This window comes from Fukomys damarensis, unplaced genomic scaffold, assembly GCF_012274545.1.
Source record: "Fukomys damarensis isolate Sample0158 unplaced genomic scaffold, DMR_v1.0_HiC HiC_scaffold_2, whole genome shotgun sequence".
NCBI classification, from domain to species: Eukaryota; Metazoa; Chordata; class Mammalia; order Rodentia; family Bathyergidae; genus Fukomys; species Fukomys damarensis.
Window position 1 is genome coordinate 58,845,785 of NW_022900914.1, and position 18,075 is coordinate 58,863,859.

An 18,075-nucleotide genomic window follows, 5' to 3' on the forward strand; every position below is an offset into this window, starting at 1 on the left:
TTTTGAGACAGGGTCTCCCTATGTAGTTCAGACTGACCTGGAACTCACTATGTAGCGCAGGCTTGGTCTTGAACTCACAGCAATCCTCCTGCCTCAGCCTCCCAAGTGCTGGGATTACAAGTGCACGACACCACACTGGGCACATCTCAAAATCTTAATCATTCATGAACCAAGGTACCACTCTAGTTCTGAATCTGTTTAGGGAAATGTGGAGAATTTTATTGGACCTCCTAAAATACTAATAGTGTACGTACATGTTAGGTTTTTTTAGGGTCAGCACTTACATCACACAATTGCTACATAGGGCATTGTTGTGCTTGTAATAGATGTCCCCACAATTTTTCATGCAGTCATAGGTTGGGCTTTTCAGAAGTGGCTAGATTTACAGTGTATGAATGTGGATTTAAGATGTGATACTGTAATTAAGGGTGTAAATAATGGAACCCTGCCCTGGGTGTGGGTGACACCAATCAACATGCTCATGGCCTGGATGGAATATAAAGGGAGAAATGGAAAGCAGCCTTGTAGCATCTGCTGCTTGCTGCCTTCTGCCTGAAACACCATAGACTATTTCTTCTCTGTGATTCCCCTCTGCCTTGCCACCCTGCCTTGGAGCTAGCTGACTATGGACTGAAACCTCTACAAATTGTGAGCTGAAATAAACCTTACCAGCTTTAACTTGTGGGTGCCAAGTATTTTTGTTTCAGCAATGAGAAAAGTAAGACCAGGATATACATTGTAATTCATAGTCCCACAAGGAAATTATGTGTTATTTGTTAGGTTTAGGTTGTTTTCTTTCTTTCTTGAGAATGACACAGGAGTTAGAGTGATGGATATTAAAAATGTTCTTTATATACAATATACTTTAAAAGATAAAAGATATATATTGTCCTTGTAGGTGTAAATTTACCTTTAATTGAATGGAGTTTAAAGTTGAAGCCCCTCACTTGAACAAACAAATCTTTTTCAAGGCTCTGCAAGGGGCCCAACCAATATCTTCACATGGTCATAGGTTTCTGTAAAACTGACAAATATATTTATCTTTTATTTCCCCCTTTCTGTCATTTCCCTATCATCTTACCTCCATTTCTTTCTTTCTTTTTTCTTATTTCTTTCCTTCCTTCCTCTCTCCCTCCCTCCCTTCCTTCCTTTTCCCTTAGAGCATACAATTGGCTCATCTTTGTACCTTCTTACTCTAAGAGCTGAAGAGAGAATACGGTCTGTGGGCTTGGGGGAACTTCATCCTGAACTGATCAAATCCAGAGTTTATTCCTTGAACCCGTACTGTTTTCATCTAAAACATAAGTTTCATTAAACTTAAGCATGCATCAAAATCACCTAGAAGGAATGGATTGCTAGACTTCTTCCCCAGAGCTCGTGACTGAGTAGGTCTAAGGTAGGGCTATAAAATTTGCATTTCTAATAAGTTTCTACATTATGGTAAATAGTGTTGTCCAGGGAACAGCCTTTGAGAGACTCACCATCAACCAATTCTTGGAATGACACCTCTGTTGATATTTTTAAATCTTATGTTCCTCAGGCCCTAGTGACAACAAATACCCTTGCCATGTACGCACCACAAATTCCAGAGCTAACATTTCTTCAGTTTTCACATCTTTCAAGCCTTGGTCTTTTGGCCTAAAACAACCGAAACATTTGTATCTATCATATTTTTCTTCCTGCTGATGTAGGATATACCCATGTTCTATGTTCATGTCATTCCTTAACTTCTTCCAGAAAGTCTCAGCTGCTTGCTTGCCTTCTTTCCTTCCTTTTCTTTTTTTACTTGTCATTCTGTATAAACTTGATTCAGTAAAATGCACCCTTTTGCATACAATTCTTTGCATTCTTAAAAATGTTCTCAGTGGTAAAATCACCCTCATTATCAAGATAAAGAACACTGCCCTCCCAAGTTCCACCATTCTTCTTTGCAGCAAATCCTTCCTCGCACCTCCAGCCCATAATCATCAATGACCTATTTTTTGACTTTATTTTTTGACCCTATAGTTTTGACTTTTCCAAAGTGTTATATAAGTGAAATTTTAAGAATATAATTTTGAGGGTTTTTCACTTGCATTTAAGATATATCCAAGTATGTGACATGTATCAGTAGTTACTCTTTTTGTACTGCTTAATACAAAGCATGTGATCCATGCACCACAGTTTATTTATCCATTCACTCATTGATGATCATAAGATTGTGTCTAATTTTTGGAGATCAAACCTAAAAATGCTAGAAAGACCTGCATTACAGGCTTTTGAGTAAACATATGTTTTTATTTCATTTAGGAAAATTTCTAGGAGTGGAATATTTAGGTCATATGAGGAGTATATTTTTAACTTTCTCTGAAACTGCCAAGCTGTTTTCTCAGTCTATACCATTTCGCATTCTCAGTGCAAGAGTCTCACTTCCAGGTGTGTTTTTAATATTTTGACTTGCTATCCTGTATCAGACACGACTTCCCTATACACTCTTTTTGTCTATTCTTCCTTGTTATGGAGTCTGAATTTGGGGTAGTAGTCACAACGTCCAGGTTTATACAGTGGATAATGATGACTTCAATCCACTTATACCAATTCTGTCCCTACTCTCTCAACCTCCCTTTTAGCTATATGTGATCGTTTCTAGTTCTGGCCATTGAAACATAAGTTGAAATCTAATGTAGAGCATTGAGTTTTTTGCTAGAAAGCAAGAGATATAACCTTTACCTTATTCCCTCCTTTCTGTTGTGAATGCTGAAATGATGGCTGAGGATGCAGGGCAAAAGAATTATCTTTTTAAAATTCAAGATAAAGACTCCAGCCAGGCTTGCTGGTGCATGCCTGTAATCCCTGCACTAGGGAGGCTGAGGCAAGAGGATTGCCACAAGTCTAGGCCAACCTTAACTACACAGTAAGTTCCAAGCCAGCCTTAACTACCTAATGAGACCATGTCTCAAAAAAGCAAACAAACAAAAAACATAGACTGCAATCATGGCAATCTGAATCATGAGCTTACCACTAACGTTGGGTGTTCTTTGTTTATTTGTTTGTTTGAATGTTTTGATTTCTGTCTTTGGTTTTCCTTAAATTGTCTACAATATCCTTAGATGTCTGCTTATTTTTGAGAGTGACTAGTTGGCATGCGCATGCACACACACACACACACACACACACACACACACACACACACCTGAAGACTGTTCACTGCAAGGTTGCTCTGAACTGGCCACTTGATTAAATATAGAATCACCACCACTCCCTTAGGCTGGTCAAATCCCTCAGAAGAGATTAACTGTTCCTCTTACCTGGAGAGTGGAGGTCCAACTGCTACTATTTTGAATTTTGGGTGATCAATTCATCCTGATTTCTCAGGGATGTCATTGTTTTAAAGCTAAAAATTTCCATCTGTGGACTGTCTTTGGTGGAAGAAATTCAAATAGTTGAATATCCTCTGTCATCATTCTGGGATCACCGTGACTCCTTTGTTTCAGTTAGGTACCCACTCTCCAATGTGCCTAGTGTCCTTAGTCTAGAGACTCTTTGTTTCACCCTCTCCAGAGAATATATTCCCATTCTCCTGGGGATGGGGTATGGGTAATGGGAAGCTCCACCTTTGGTGTGGATGGCACCACCCAAAAGACTTATAAAACAAAAAAAGGAGGCTTGCTGCTACTACTTGCTGCCTCCTGCCTGCTGTGCCATGGACTGTTTCTCCTCTGTGATGTCCCTTTGCCATGCCACCCTGCCTTAAAGCCAGCCAACTATGGACTGAAACTTCTATAAACTGAGCTTAAATAAACATTTCCTCATTTAACTTGTGTGTGTGTGTGTGTGTGTATTTTGTCTCAGCAACAAGAAAAATAACTAAAACAGTAGCGTTTAAGAGAGAATGAGACAAGTCTGGTATATTCAAAATACTACGTTTGTCTTGACATCTACAGGAATAATCCTTTTCAAAGTTTTTATCCAAATAAAGCTGGTTTGGAGCATGTAACTTTCAGAACTTCCTACTGTTGCCCACTGTGTGTCACTGTCTAAACATTCAAAAGCACAATTTCTAGCATCTGCTATTAGCTTACTGAGTTCCAGTGTTTTAAGATTAAAAATAACAGCACATTACAGAATCATGACAGAGGCAAAAATTAACATCGGTGAGAAATTTCCTAGAATACTTACTCTAGTAAAATTAGAGTGACTATCTTGAACCAGTGATTAGTGTCTATACCTACTATTATGTATTATTTATATTATATATAATACACACACATATCTATATCTATATCTATATCTATATCTATATCTATATCTATATATATAGAGAGAGGTGATTATAGCAAGAGGTTGATAAATCTTTTCCCTAAAGGACCAGATAGTTTTTTGTTTTATTTTTTAAGACAAGGTCTCACTATGTAGTCTAGGCTGGTCTTGAACTGGTAGTGATCCTCCTACTTCAGCCTCCCAACTACTGAGATTGGAGGCATGCACAATCACGCCTAGCCAGATAGTAGATATTTTTTACCTAAGGACCTTAGGATCTTTGCCATACTTCTCAACTCAGTTGTTGAAATGTAAGAATAGCCACACAAAATATGTAAACAAATTGGTATGGCTGTAATCCAATAAAACTTTAGTTACAGAAACAGGTAGTGGTCTGGATTTGACCCACAGTATAGAATTTGTTTAACCCCTGCTCTATACTATATGTAAACAACATATTTTATGTGCACAGATTCTATACTCTATGTACTGACTACCTACCTACCAAATGTACAATTCTTTCAACAGAAAAGAATAATGCGTAGTATTCTGGCATTTGTTCTCACTTCTATGCTGAGTACCTTTCCCTGTTCAATATATACAATTCTACTTCCTTGTTTTAGGGGTGATGTCAATTCATTGAGTATCATGTTTCATTTAAACATGGCTTCTATAAAAATCCTTAAATAAAAATCCTTATTTGAATGTGTGTTCTTGATCAAATATTTTTAAGGCAAATTTCTAAAAAAGAAACTTCCTCTAAAGAATATATGTAGCTTTTCAAAAATTAATAAATGTTGCAAAATTTCTCTCTATGTGATCTTTTCTTTATTTTTCTTTTCTTTTGTGGGGGTGGTACCAGGGATCAAACTCAGGTCCTCCCACTTGGGAGGCAGGCACTGGAACCACTGAGCTAAATCCCCAGCCCTCTATGTGATCTTTGTTTGTTTTGTTGTTGTTGAAGACAGGGTCTCACTATTTAATTGAGACTGACCTGGAACTCACTATGTAGCCCAGGCTGGTCTCGAACTCACAGCAATCCTCATGCCTCAGCCTCCCGAGTACTAGGATTACAGGTGTGTGCCACCGCACCCCACCTTCTATGTGATCTTTATATACAATAAAGTGCCCATTCAAATGACTTTTAATTTCTAGAATATAATTACCTGAGCTTGGCCAGGACTTCTCACTCATACATACATTGCATCAACATTTTGGAGGAAAACTTTGTAGTAATTATTCTCATATTTTTTGGTATGTTGATGCCTTTAGTCCCTTCCAAAGCTAAGAAGCCACTGTCCCCATTCAGTCTCCACATTGGTTGGCAGTACATTCACTTGGCCAGAAGGTGGTGATACAGCAACAAAGTAAAGTATCACAAACATCTCAGAAATTGAGCCCCTTACTCTTTAACCTATGATACTAAGCACCACACACTTGCTGAGTTGGTATAGTTCCAGCTCTGAGGAGTAATAAGTTACAGATTTAAGAATCTGATCAAAGCTATAGAGAAAACATACACACACACACAAACATAAATACAACTGTAAGTAGTTCACAGACTGAAATTAAACTGGATGGCCAAGGTTAAAGATAAGTTACCAATTCCCCATATCAGTTGTATGAAGCCTTTACAATTCCCACCTCCTTGCTTCCTAGCAGCTGACCATATCGCCTGCTCCACAGGGAAAACAGAGTAAATCTGGTCCCAGAGCTTCCAATTTATCTATTCATCATTTTCCTGCCACCTACATGGAATGGATGTTGTTTCTCTTCACTGAAGGTCAAATCCTTCACCACTGTTCATGATTCGTTCTCCTTGGCCTCTGACAAGTTCAAGCTTTCTTATGTTTTCATATGATAATTTTATAATAGCTCATTTTTCTCAACGTTAGTACTATATGGTTTTTATTTTTAAATATACAGAAAAGCAAAGTGTATACCATAAAAATACTCATAAACACAGTTTCTTCCATATAGTTTCCATGGAAATATATATACATACATCTGTATATTTTTTCCATGCTCATAAAAATACAATCACGTTATCCAAACTTTTATGACCCGACTAGTCTATTCAATACAACTTTATAATCTGGTCATCTTTCATCTGCAAATGTGGTTTTTCACAACTGATGTCCATGCAAATCATCTATAAAAATTTTTCAGCATATACTTATCTGATCACCATTCCTGAGATTCTGATTTACTTGATCTGTCATTAAACCTGAAATCTTCATGGTTAGAAAGTCCCATAAGTGATTTTGAAATGTAATACTAGAAATATAATTTTTAATCAATTTCATTGTTACAGTTTACATATGATAAAATCCACATGTTCTAAGATATATAATACATGGAGTTTCTACAGATTGGTGCACCCTGTAACTACCAAAATAATCAAGATATGAAATATTTCTATTACTTGTCAAGGAGTTCTTGTTCTCCTTGCTAGTCAGTCTTCTACACAGGGCCAGGCAACAGCTAGTCTATTTCTTGTTTTTGTTTTTGTTTTTTGGTACTGAGGATCGAATTCGGGACCTTGTGCTTACACTGCAGGCAGTGGAACCACGGAGCTAAATACCCAGTCCTTAGTCTATTGCTTTTTACTATAGATTAGAATTGCATAAAGATTAGAATTTCTAGAGATTCATGTAATTGTAGGTAGACAGTATGTTCTCTTGTGTCTATTACCTTTAGTATAGTTTTTCAGACTTAACCATGTTTTTGCATGTATGAACAGTATGTTCCTTTTATTGCTGTTTATAGTCAAGTATCATATGGCTGTTGTTCACTGGTTTATGGCCATTTGGATTGTTTCCAGGCTTTTATCATTACAAGTAAAGCTGCTATGAACATTCATACTCAAGCCTTTATATGAAAATACTTGTATATATGCTTTCATTTCTCTAAGTAAATACCAAAAAATAAAATGCCCATGTCATGTGATTGTGTGCTCTTTCTTTTACTGACAATTTACTAGTTGTGTGGCCTTGGGAGGATTAAAGTGAGATTAGTAACCCAGAGTTTTAAGCCTTTGAACTTTCCCAAGATTCTGTCATAGGCAATTGTTAAGGAGTGGTTAAGTATAAAAAAAAATGGGACTTGGCTTTTTATGAACTCAGAAAATTAGTAAGATAACATTTTTATGAGGATACATACTGTAATTTAGCAGCAAAAGTATTATTGAGTAATAAAATTAATATCAGAATAAAAATGATCAGAAGGGACCAGTTAGAGATGTTAAAGCACATGGTCAAACTGGTATATGAACTTAGACTCACAGCCACCTACCCAATGATCCTTTTATGAATCTGTAGGCTCAAATACCAACCTGTCTCTTGCTCAATTCACACAAGTTAGACAATAATAGGACTCTCAGCCTCATTCCTCTGGCAGCAGCATCACCGGGTATTACCTACTGATTACACTCTTAATTCAACCACGTAACAAAACACCAGAACTTATCTCTCTTACCAAGCTAAACCTAGTACTCAATGACCAATCTTTCCACCATCTCTCCCTCCCTCAAGAATTGGCTTACTGCACGGTTTAATGACATTATAAAAATCATCCAGGATTCAAACCAAGGGCATCTTGTTTCTAAAGAGAATTGATGAGCAAAGTTCAAAAACGGTACAAATATGCAAAAGGAACTGCATTTTGTACTGCATAAACCAGGGTTCCACATCAGCATCTGCTGTGCTACTTGTGTGTTACCTTTAATAGAATGAAATATCACCACAGACTCAGAGGTGCAGTTCACTTTCCCTTTGTTTGGTAATTATCACCCCTCTTGTCCTTTGGGCTTTTCTTCTTTGTCTACCTCCACTGTCAAGTGTGACAGCCTCCTATCTCTTATTTGCTCATAAAGTTTATTGTATATCACAACAGAGATATAGGAACAGTTAATGTGGGTTGTATAAAAAGCTAGAGAAATGCCAAAGTCATGGTGCCTCTCTATAGTTCTTGACTATCACTGAAATGATTTAGCTGCTCAGTAACCATGGGCTCCACTCCATTATGACTCTACATCTCAGTGTACATCTACATGTACTCTACATCTTCAGTGGATACCTTGAACTCAATAATCATTTAATCTTGCCAGAATATTATCACCTTAAGCAGGTTTTATCCACCTCAAATTGAATCTAACTTCAGTTCTGGAAAATAATGGCTCATCTGCAAGTATCTCTGAAAGGCAGAAAACTCACAGTGGAGTTTGAGGGGAAGAAGAGCCCGCATTTCTGCACCTTTGGACTCTCTCAGGAGGGTGTCGGAGGTGTCAGGGCAGATCTGTCGCCCTTCCAGAGTGGGACTCCAACTGTCCGCACAACATACATAACTCACCTGAAATTCTTGATTCCTGAACCAGCGAACTTCAAGCCAGTTTTGAGCCTCTTGAGGGCAAACAGGAGAAGAGATTCCCGTAGGAAGTTCGGGTAGTGAGCGTAGAGGGTCGAAAACACAACAAACAGATTTAACCCTCTCCTTTGCGGTCTTGTCTGCGCTGCCCAAGGGCTCAATTCCGCCGCTCCGGGGAGAAATGGGCGGGCCATGAGGGCTCTTCACCAACCAGAGACGCAACAAACGATCCCGGGACGTTGATGGTTCAATCACTTGGCGAGTTCCTGGACCAAGACCCTTCATTCGTTAGCGTTAAAGTGTTGCCGTGGTGATAGGTCACGCTGTGGCACGGGAAGTGGCTTGGTGGCTGCTAGGCAACGAGAAACAGAAGCTAGCTGACTTTCTACTCTACCAGGAGACATTGCTCAGTCTCTGAAGACCCTTCAGCTACTGTTGCTCTTGTCCGACGTGGTGAGTCCCGTGATACCAACCGAGCCTTGGAGGCAGAGCTCCGACATGGGCCAGAAACTTAGCATAATTTTCCAAGGGCATAAGGAAAGACAAGGAGAGGCAGAGAAATTCAGGGAAAAGCATTTTAGTGATTACCTACTATTTACGTATCATTTTAGAAGGGTGGAAAGTGAGGAATAGCGTTATCAAGAGATTTGTATAACATCTATTTGAATGATCATATCGAGTCCTGCGCTATTCAGTACGGCAGCCACTAGACGCGTGTGGTTAGTACTTACTTAGTTGTGCTCTGTGTACAAAGGGAGTAGGTCGAAAAAATAAAATTTGACTAATAATTTTATACTATGTATTGAAATAAAAATTTGAATGTGTTAGATGTATATAATTAAAATTACTGTCATCTGTTTTCTTTTTCCTTTTGTGTGTGTGTGTGTGTGTGTGTGTGTGTGTGAATGTGGTTTCTTGGAAAATTAAAACTACACAGGAGACCCTCAATTTTCTTGGACCGCACTGAGCTAAACTGCAACCTTCACATGCCAACTCCTGGTTCAATACTGTTGTGGTATGATACTGTTTTGAAGGGTATTTTAAAGTATACCTGCATTCGTCTGATGGGATGAGAGTGTGTCTGGTAGTGAACACAAGACCATTACAAGAGGATCATAGTTCTAGTGTTTTAGGACTTTGCTCCTCAAAGTGTACAAGTCAGAATCTACATTTTAACAAACTTCAAGTGTTTCATTTTTCTTTTCCTTTTCCTGTCTTTTCCAGGAGTAAAGATGACTTACCAGACTAGAGATAGTGAAATGGATCTGAAAAGTCTTGCAGATACTTTAGAAAATCCTAGACTTTCACGACCAAGTAATATAAAATCAAAGGGAAGAGTAAGTTATGTAACATCCACAGAAAGTGAATCTGAAAAACAAACCTTGACATTTAGACACACCACAAAAGCTCAGGAGAGGACAAGAAAAAGACAGCAGCCTGTAAAACTGGAGCCTCTGGTAAGTTAAAAAAAATTTTTTTCCATTTTTCTTATACTGAAGTTAGAGCACAGCTTTAAGGGATGGATGTTATTTCTAGACTCTTAACAAACAAAGAAGGGATGGAAACTTTAAAAGCTAAGAATGTGTTTGTGAAATTGTAAACACTGTAAATATTATTCAACAAATATTAAATTTCCACAGTCTGTTTAGTTGGAGGACGTAGTGGTGAACTGTTTTCTAGCAGATAATTTTTCTCTAGGATTGTGTGCAATACAGGTAGATGCTGACCTATCTGGATTCGGAGGCTCTTTCACATATTAGGATAACACTTTCTGTTGGTGAATATTAGTTATACAGACAATGGGTTTCATTTCTGGAAGATTCATAGATACATGTAACATATTTTGATGATTTCCACCATGTATTATTGGCCTGCCCTTCCCTCCTCCATTCCCCACTTTCTCTTTCTCTTCTCTAATGGTCCCTAGGGTAACATTTAATACTTGAAACTCCAGGAAAAGTAATATATATTCATTTTTCAAAGTACATGCCTGGTGTTCTGAAAAACGTTATGTGTGTCTCTGATAATACTTAATCTTTGGAAAGTATATCCTTGGAATACAATTATAAATGATTATAAAGGAGCAGTTAATAAGTGTAAAGAGTGAAGTTCTCAGCTCTTATTTACTGTTACACATGGTTGCGTGCTCTTCAAACTGTTTTGTATGTTTTTAAAATATATTTGTATATATGAGTGTGTGAAATGTGTATAGTTTTAAAATAAGATTGTATAAGACATACTGATTATATTAGCTTTCCTGTTAGGGGGACAAAGTACTTGATACCCACAATTTAAATGAGGAGAAGTTTATTTGGCTCAAGGTCTCAGAAATTTAGTCCTTTGGTAGCTGGCTTCAAGGCAGAATATCCTGGCAAAACACCGTGGTGGATGGGGCACAGCTGGTTATTTCACAGTGGCCTGGAAGCAGGTTTTTGTATTTTTCCATGATTTGGCCGTGGGGCATCTTTTTTAGTGGGAAAGGCCGCATGGAACCCAGGATGTGACTACCATGTGCACATGTTACTACTTGGCATATATTTAAATCTTTAAAGATACAAAGTTTCAAAGTGTGTGCATGTATTTGATCTTTAAAATCTGAAATTCATACTAACCCTATAAATTCCAATCCAAAGCCTATGACCTTTTTTACCTTCTCTTTTATCTTCTCCCTTCTATATTTGTCTCTCCCATCTACAGTGAACAGCCCAACTCCCTCTCTCTCTCTCTCTCTCTCTCCCTCTCCCCCCCTTTCTGTCTCTCTTTCATTGCAGCAATTTCATACGTGCATATTATATATTTTGATAATTTATACCAATTTCCCTTCTCCTAATCCCCTTCTTCTTGTGTAATAGTCATCCTTATGCTTCATGTCATCTTTTTTTCTAGATTCTACACTGAGGGAAAACATGTGATACTTGTCTTTGTGAATCTGAATTAATTTACTTGGTAGGATGATGTCTACTTTCAACCATTTTTCTGCACATGACAAGATTCAGCTCTTCTTTATGGCTAAATGCTACTCCATTTTCTTTGTCTACTCTTCCTAATGGGCACCTATGCTGGTTCCATAACATGGCCATAGTGAATTGAAAAACACAGTCCTTAACAACACCAATATATTTACTTATTTTCATAACCCTTCAACGTATGACAAAGTTTTGAAATTGTTACATCAGTACCACTGTAATAATAAACCTACATGATAAAACTCAAACTTTCCTTTGAGCCACAATTAAAAAGCCTTTCTCATTCTCCAAATTACAAAATAGTGCACCTTTGTTTTCTTTTAATATTTTTGTGATATTAATTTCTATATCTGTATCTCTTTTTCATTTGGACTATATTCTGATATATGAATCAAATTTTATCTTTTCTCAAATTATTTTTCTAGCTGTTCCAGTATTATTTATTGCAAATACTACCTCAGCTGTTCCTACACTATTTGTGAAAAATAGTAACTATTTTTAATTATATTTATACAGAAAAAAATCATAAAGCCTAAGTGAGAAACACTAAAACCTACTTAATAGTCTTCCATACTTGTGGAAGGCAAGAATCAATATGGGTAGTAATAAAATTCTTCCCTAGTTTATATCATTTTAATTCTGTCTTAATCAGACTTCCAAAGTCTGTTTCTTGAATTTTGACAATATTATCCTCAAATACATGTCAAAGAACAAATCTATAAAAATTATTTATTCAATCTTGAAAAGTTATAGAAATGTAGTTATATGCCCAACTAAGTAGTTTTTAAAATTAAGAAAGTGTGTGATAATCTTATAAGATCAAAAGAATAGCGTAAAGAGCCCAGAAAAAAAACCCACAGCAAAATATAAAGTTTATATTTTTCAGAGGTAACATAAAACTTCAGTGAAGAAAAGAATTAATTATTTAGTAAGTGGTGTTATAACAACTGATTTATGTATAAAGAAAAGAAAGAGTTCCATATCCATAATACTAAAAACTAAATTCCAGGTAGATTAAAAAAATGAAAAAGAATAATTTTCTGAATCCATATTAGGAAAGATTTGTCAGATGAAGCAGATTTCAGAACAAAAAATATCACTGGAATAAGGAAGTTCATTTCATTATAAATGAATGGATATAGTAAGGAGCTGTAGAATCTTAAAAATGTATAGGCATTGGTGTTACTGATATTTTTAGCCAGATAATTGTTTACTGTGGGGGCTGCTGCCCACATTGAAGCTTGTTTAGCAGCATCTCTGACTTTTGCCCATCAAACACCAGTGGCATAACCTGTAGCAGTGATAACCAGTAATGTCTTCTGACATTGCAAAATACACTTGGAAGGGAGAACAACACTGTTCCAGGTTAAGAACTACTGCTGTAGATAAATCAGTGACTTTTTCTATTATTCAGAAATTGTCCCTAATCTTTTATTGTTGTACTGTGTGTACCTTCTCAGAGTATATAGTCATCGTATGTCATAGATACCTAAGTATGTACTACATGCCCACCACCATTTGTATTGTGATAAAATATACATAATAATTTTAAGTGTATAATTCCGTGACATTAAGTGCATTTACAGTGCTGTACAATCTAAACCAACATCTATTTCCAGAACTTTTCCACTACCTCCCACCAAATTTACTGTTGGGATCTCTGTAGTCATTTCTGTTGTCTAGTATTGCCTAGTAGCTTCCCTAGGGGGACAATCTCCCCTGTTTTCTTGAATATTCATAGCACCATGTTTGCAAATTTTATACTTGAATGCATGTTTGAATGTATACAGAATCCTTGAATCACTATTCTTTCCTGGCATATGTTAAAGATGTATTCCATTTTCTTCTGGTTTAAACCACTGATTACAAAATTTAATGACAAACAGATTTCTTTGTAAGTGACTTGATCCTTCTCACTTGGATTCTCCTTTTTCCTCTTTTCTTCAAGCACCTTTACCAGAGTGAGTGTTGGTACAAGTCACTCTGAGTTCCTGTCCCAGATACTTGGTGCATTCTTTTAGTAGTAAAAATAAGTCTTATTTCTTGTCTGCAAAGCCTTTTTTCTCTCCTTTTCTGAATTTTTCTAAGTCCAATTTCATTTTCTTTTTTTTATAGTTTCTCATATACTTTATCTCACTTTGAATTATAGTTCTTTTGCCTTAGTGTTTGTAAACATGTCAATTCAGTACTTTGCTAGTATATGCAGGGCTAATATTCTGTTCTTTATTCTCTTTTTCAAGATAAGTTCAATGTGAGAGCTACCTATAACTTTTTTGTTTCTCGCAGCTACAACACATCTATAAAGTGATATTAATTTTACAGTACTTTTTTGAGGGGGAGGGTGGGTAAGCAGTTTTCAAACTGTAGAGCTTCCTCATCTTTTTTTTTTTTCTCTAGTTGATTAGAAAGATAGCTGTACTTTCTGGGATCTTTCCTCTGCTGCCTTTCCCCACATTCATCTGGACTTTCTCTTTTCTTTGCCCTTATCATGTCTGTCTCCCACAGTCAGTATTCCATTCCCTGAAGCTACTTTTCCATGTGGAACTTTATCTTAGGATGGACCTTTCATTAACTAATTTTGAGAGCTTATAAGACCCAGACTACTCTGATATCTTCAGTCTACCTCAGTAACCTGTGAATTGGAATCGAAGAGCTCGTACCTGTTTCCACTGCTATCCTGTTTTTTCCCATACTTTCCACTGTATTTTCAGAAAAGTCAGCATTCCCATTTTCAAGGCCATCACATGCCCTGGTGACTTCCATCTTTTTGGCACACAGAATATTCCTTCTTGTCATAAAGTGGCAATGAACAGTGGGGTTTGTCATGGACAGTTGGGAAGTTTGTGATTTCATGCCTCTGAGAATTTCTGTGATAGCCTTCCTCCTAGAAGTATCGGTGGTAAATTGAAGTACCAAATCACTGAAAATTATGCAGAAAAGTTTTAATCTAGCAATAGTCCAGGGATAGACAATAGTCGTAGTGCTGGTAGGACTGTGGGTTTGGTAGGAAATTATTCCAGGGAGGAGATCGTTTTCTAACAGGGCAACAGCCCACATGTTGTGAAGAATCAGGCAAGTTCACACTGTTAAAAAAAATTAACTTATTTCTCTATTCTCAAAGCCAGTGCTAAAAGTCTACCAAGATCATAAGCAGCCAGAATACATACATGAGCAGAACCGCATTCAGTTAATGACTTGTGGAATCCTTAAACCACGAGCAAGCATAGCAGAAAGAGGTTCTGTTAGATCACTTGCTCCACTGGTGCCTGAAGATGCTATGGAAAAAAAGAAGGTACAGTGTAATATTAAAATACCTAAGTGATCCTCTTAGTTTAATTTTTGTTTTGTAGAGCGCTGCTAATATTCTTTTAAAACTCCCGAGAAGGGCTGGGGATTTAGTTCAGTGGTTCTGCTGCCTGCCTTGCAAGCGCAAGGACCTGAGTTTGATCCCCAGTACCAAAACAAACAAGCAAACAAACAAAAAACTCCTGAGAATAGTAGCAAAATCACTTTCTAAAAGGTTGCATATGGCAGATGTATCTCTCAGTTCTTCTCATTTAAAGAAAGCTTGCACAGTAGAAGAAAATCATAAAGGAAGCTTTTAGCATCTGTGTCTTCTAACTTTCTCTTCCATGTTAAAAGATGTAAGGGCCTGGGATTTAGCTCAGTGGTGCTGTGGCCTGCCTTGAAAGCACAAGGTTTAATTTTGGTCCCCAGTAAAGGGTGGGGGGAGAAGTAACAATGTATTAAACTTTATATAATTATTTTCAAATTTTTTCATCATTTTTTTACCAAAAACAAAAATCTTTGAAGACTTTGGAAGCAATAAAATAGACCGAGTCAGCTCAAAAGAACTTTTATAGCTGATAAGAATTGTAGAGTGGTAAAATTGTCTTCCAGAACATAAATAAATAGAGCTTGGCTTTTAAAGGTTATCTGTGGATAATTAAAGAAAGAAACAGAAAAGTAGGAGAAAATGTGAAGGGCACACCTAAACGAAAGACACCAATACAGCCAAGATTTCTCTGAACTTTTGATTAAAGGACCCTCTGATGCTCACTGAATATTTGAATGCTAGTTTGGTTTCAGGTACTGGGCTACAGTGCTGGATAGTTGAGGACCGCCTCTGTCTTTGAGGATTTCAGAGCTTGGAGGTGGGAAAATGCATACTCAACTAAATACTCACTGTTCAGTTAATGTATAAAATGGTGAAGAACTGAATGGAGTGGACCCTTATATCTGTGGCTAAGGGGTCATTTAACAGAAGAAGAGACACCCTTAGGAAGGAATTTCACTAAGCTCAGAGGAATGAGTAGAAAGTTATTGCAATAGATAAGGTGAAGGAGTTGGGGCTTAAGGAGAAGCGAGGTGGGCAGTTTGCTATAGTTTTGGGTGAAATCATCCTGAGAGACTGAAGTCAGTTGAGAAATTAAATGAATTACATAACTTCAGCCAATATAGGTTCTGTGAAGAGGAGAGAGCTTAGAGCCAGAGAGATTTAACTGCTCATAAACTAATTCATTGGGTACAAAATGGGCTTCAAGAGCTAGAGCTTAAAGAGATGGCCATGTAGGACAAAAGAGAGTTAAAATGGAATGTGAGGTTATGGGCCATGGGTCCTGGTTTTAATTGTCGCTCCAGTGAAGAATTCAGTAAAGAGTTAGAGGTTAAAGGGAAATGTGGCGGGGGAAGTGGGATATTCCATATAAAAGGAAAAAAATTATTTTTCTGAGAAGAGGGTAACTTCTCAGGTACTGATTTCTCAGAATAAATATAAAATGGAAATGTGAATTGTCTGACAAAGGAAGAAAGGGAGAGAGGATGAGAGGAAGAAAGGAAAGGGGATATGGAGGAAAGGAAGGAAGGAAAAGAAGTTAGGGAGAGAAGGAAGAGAAGGGGGAAGCAAAGTATGGAAGGGAGGAAGCAAGTGAAGGCAAGAAAGGAAAGGAAGACTCTGGGAATTAAGGAAAATATTGACTTCTAAAGTTAGACCAGACGTCCATCAACAAAAATTACTATAGCTGATCTACAGCATATGAATAAATGCTTCCTTTACTGCATCCCAACTCTGAACATGCAGCTACTAGATGGATCACATCTTCTTATTCAGTTATATAACTAGAAAGAAGTGCTCCTATGACAGTGTTTAGCCCTACTACTGACGAAGTCTTTCATTTACAATACAATAAAAATTTTAAAAAGATATAATAAAGAAAATAAATATATTTTCTGTTAAAATAGTGAAAACACTGAACTCTACTGTACCCCTTGTTGCAACATTGAGAGAAGACCACATGGATTTTCCACATTTTTAATACCGTGTTTGGCCTGTTCTTTCAAAGCAGAGTAGTACCACTACTTCCACCCATGACAACTTTTGAGTTAAAGATGTATTTCCTTCAGCTCTTATCTTGCTGAGCTTCTCTCAAACTGCTACTCGGTGGGATATATTTTGTCAGAACTAGAGAATCATGATATTTGTGAATACAGACTTTCTGAGAAAGTTGTTCCACAGAGCTTATAATAACAAATCTCTTGTAGAAATGGTAGCCTCTATAGGCTCTGCCACAGGCACTAAAGAAATCACTCATATATTTGCATTTGTTACTCGACAAAGCAAGCCCAGTATGGTGATTCTGTTATGTTTAGGCCATTACCCTTGCCTTACCAGAGACAAGGTGATGATGGCCTTTGCAGGTTGCGGCAGATGTCCTCAAATGAGGTGACTGACGTCTTCTGCAGAAGGAAAGGATGTGAGTGATGCTACCCCAAAGTTTTGGGGGATGAACAAAGAAAGGTATGAGTGGCACTGAAGGGACAGACAGTGAAGCCCTAATGTGTGAACATGGCGAGGATGGAACTTAGCCTTGCCGTTTCCAGTGAGGACCATGAGCTGGCAGGATCCACATCTCCTGTGAGCAGAGCAGAAATGTGGAGTCTCAGACTCCACCCCACAGTACTGAATCAGAATCTGCATTTCAATAAGACCCCCCCAGGGAATTCACATGCACATTTAAATTCCAGAACACTGGTCTACAGAGCAGATGATTATAATAAATGCTTCTCAAAGGCTGTTTCCAAGAATCCCCAATACTCATTGTATGCACCCCTCATATTCACAGAGAAGTAAAATTTATCATGGGTCATGATAACAACTGCCCAAGATTTCACTCACTGAAAAGCATCAAGGTGATGAGAATAGGGAGGAGCCTGAGAGGAGAGGCCACAGGTAGAGTAGATGCTGAGCAACTGAGCAAGGAGAGTGGTGAGCTCTCGTGATTACCAGAGAGTTCCTAGCAGTGCGATGTAAAACCATGGAGGCAAAGGAGAGGGAGCCATGGACCTGATGCTGGGACCCACTTATGGGAAGGGTTTGGGGACCTGGGTAGAGAGCACTGAGAAGGAATATCAATCACTAGCAACAGTTTAGAATTTTTTCAATTTCAAAATGTTTGCCTTTGAAAGTAATGTTTATCCCCCGCTTTTTTTTTTTTTTTTTTTTTTT

The 18,075-nt window shown here is 37.5% G+C and overlaps 1 protein-coding gene across 1 annotated transcript in view; it reads left to right on the top strand.

Annotated features, from left to right (window-relative positions):
* Positions 1-8,970: 8,970 nt before the first annotated feature.
* Dnah6 (dynein axonemal heavy chain 6) overlaps positions 8,971-18,075 on the top strand; it is a 205,335-nt gene continuing 196,230 nt past the window's right edge. The window contains exons 1-3 of the mRNA XM_010635241.2: positions 8,971-9,057; positions 9,829-10,061; positions 14,692-14,862. Coding sequence (XP_010633543.1) covers positions 9,837-10,061; positions 14,692-14,862 — 396 coding nt within the window. The 5' untranslated portion in view covers positions 8,971-9,057; positions 9,829-9,836. The remainder of the gene's footprint in view (positions 9,058-9,828; positions 10,062-14,691; positions 14,863-18,075) is intronic.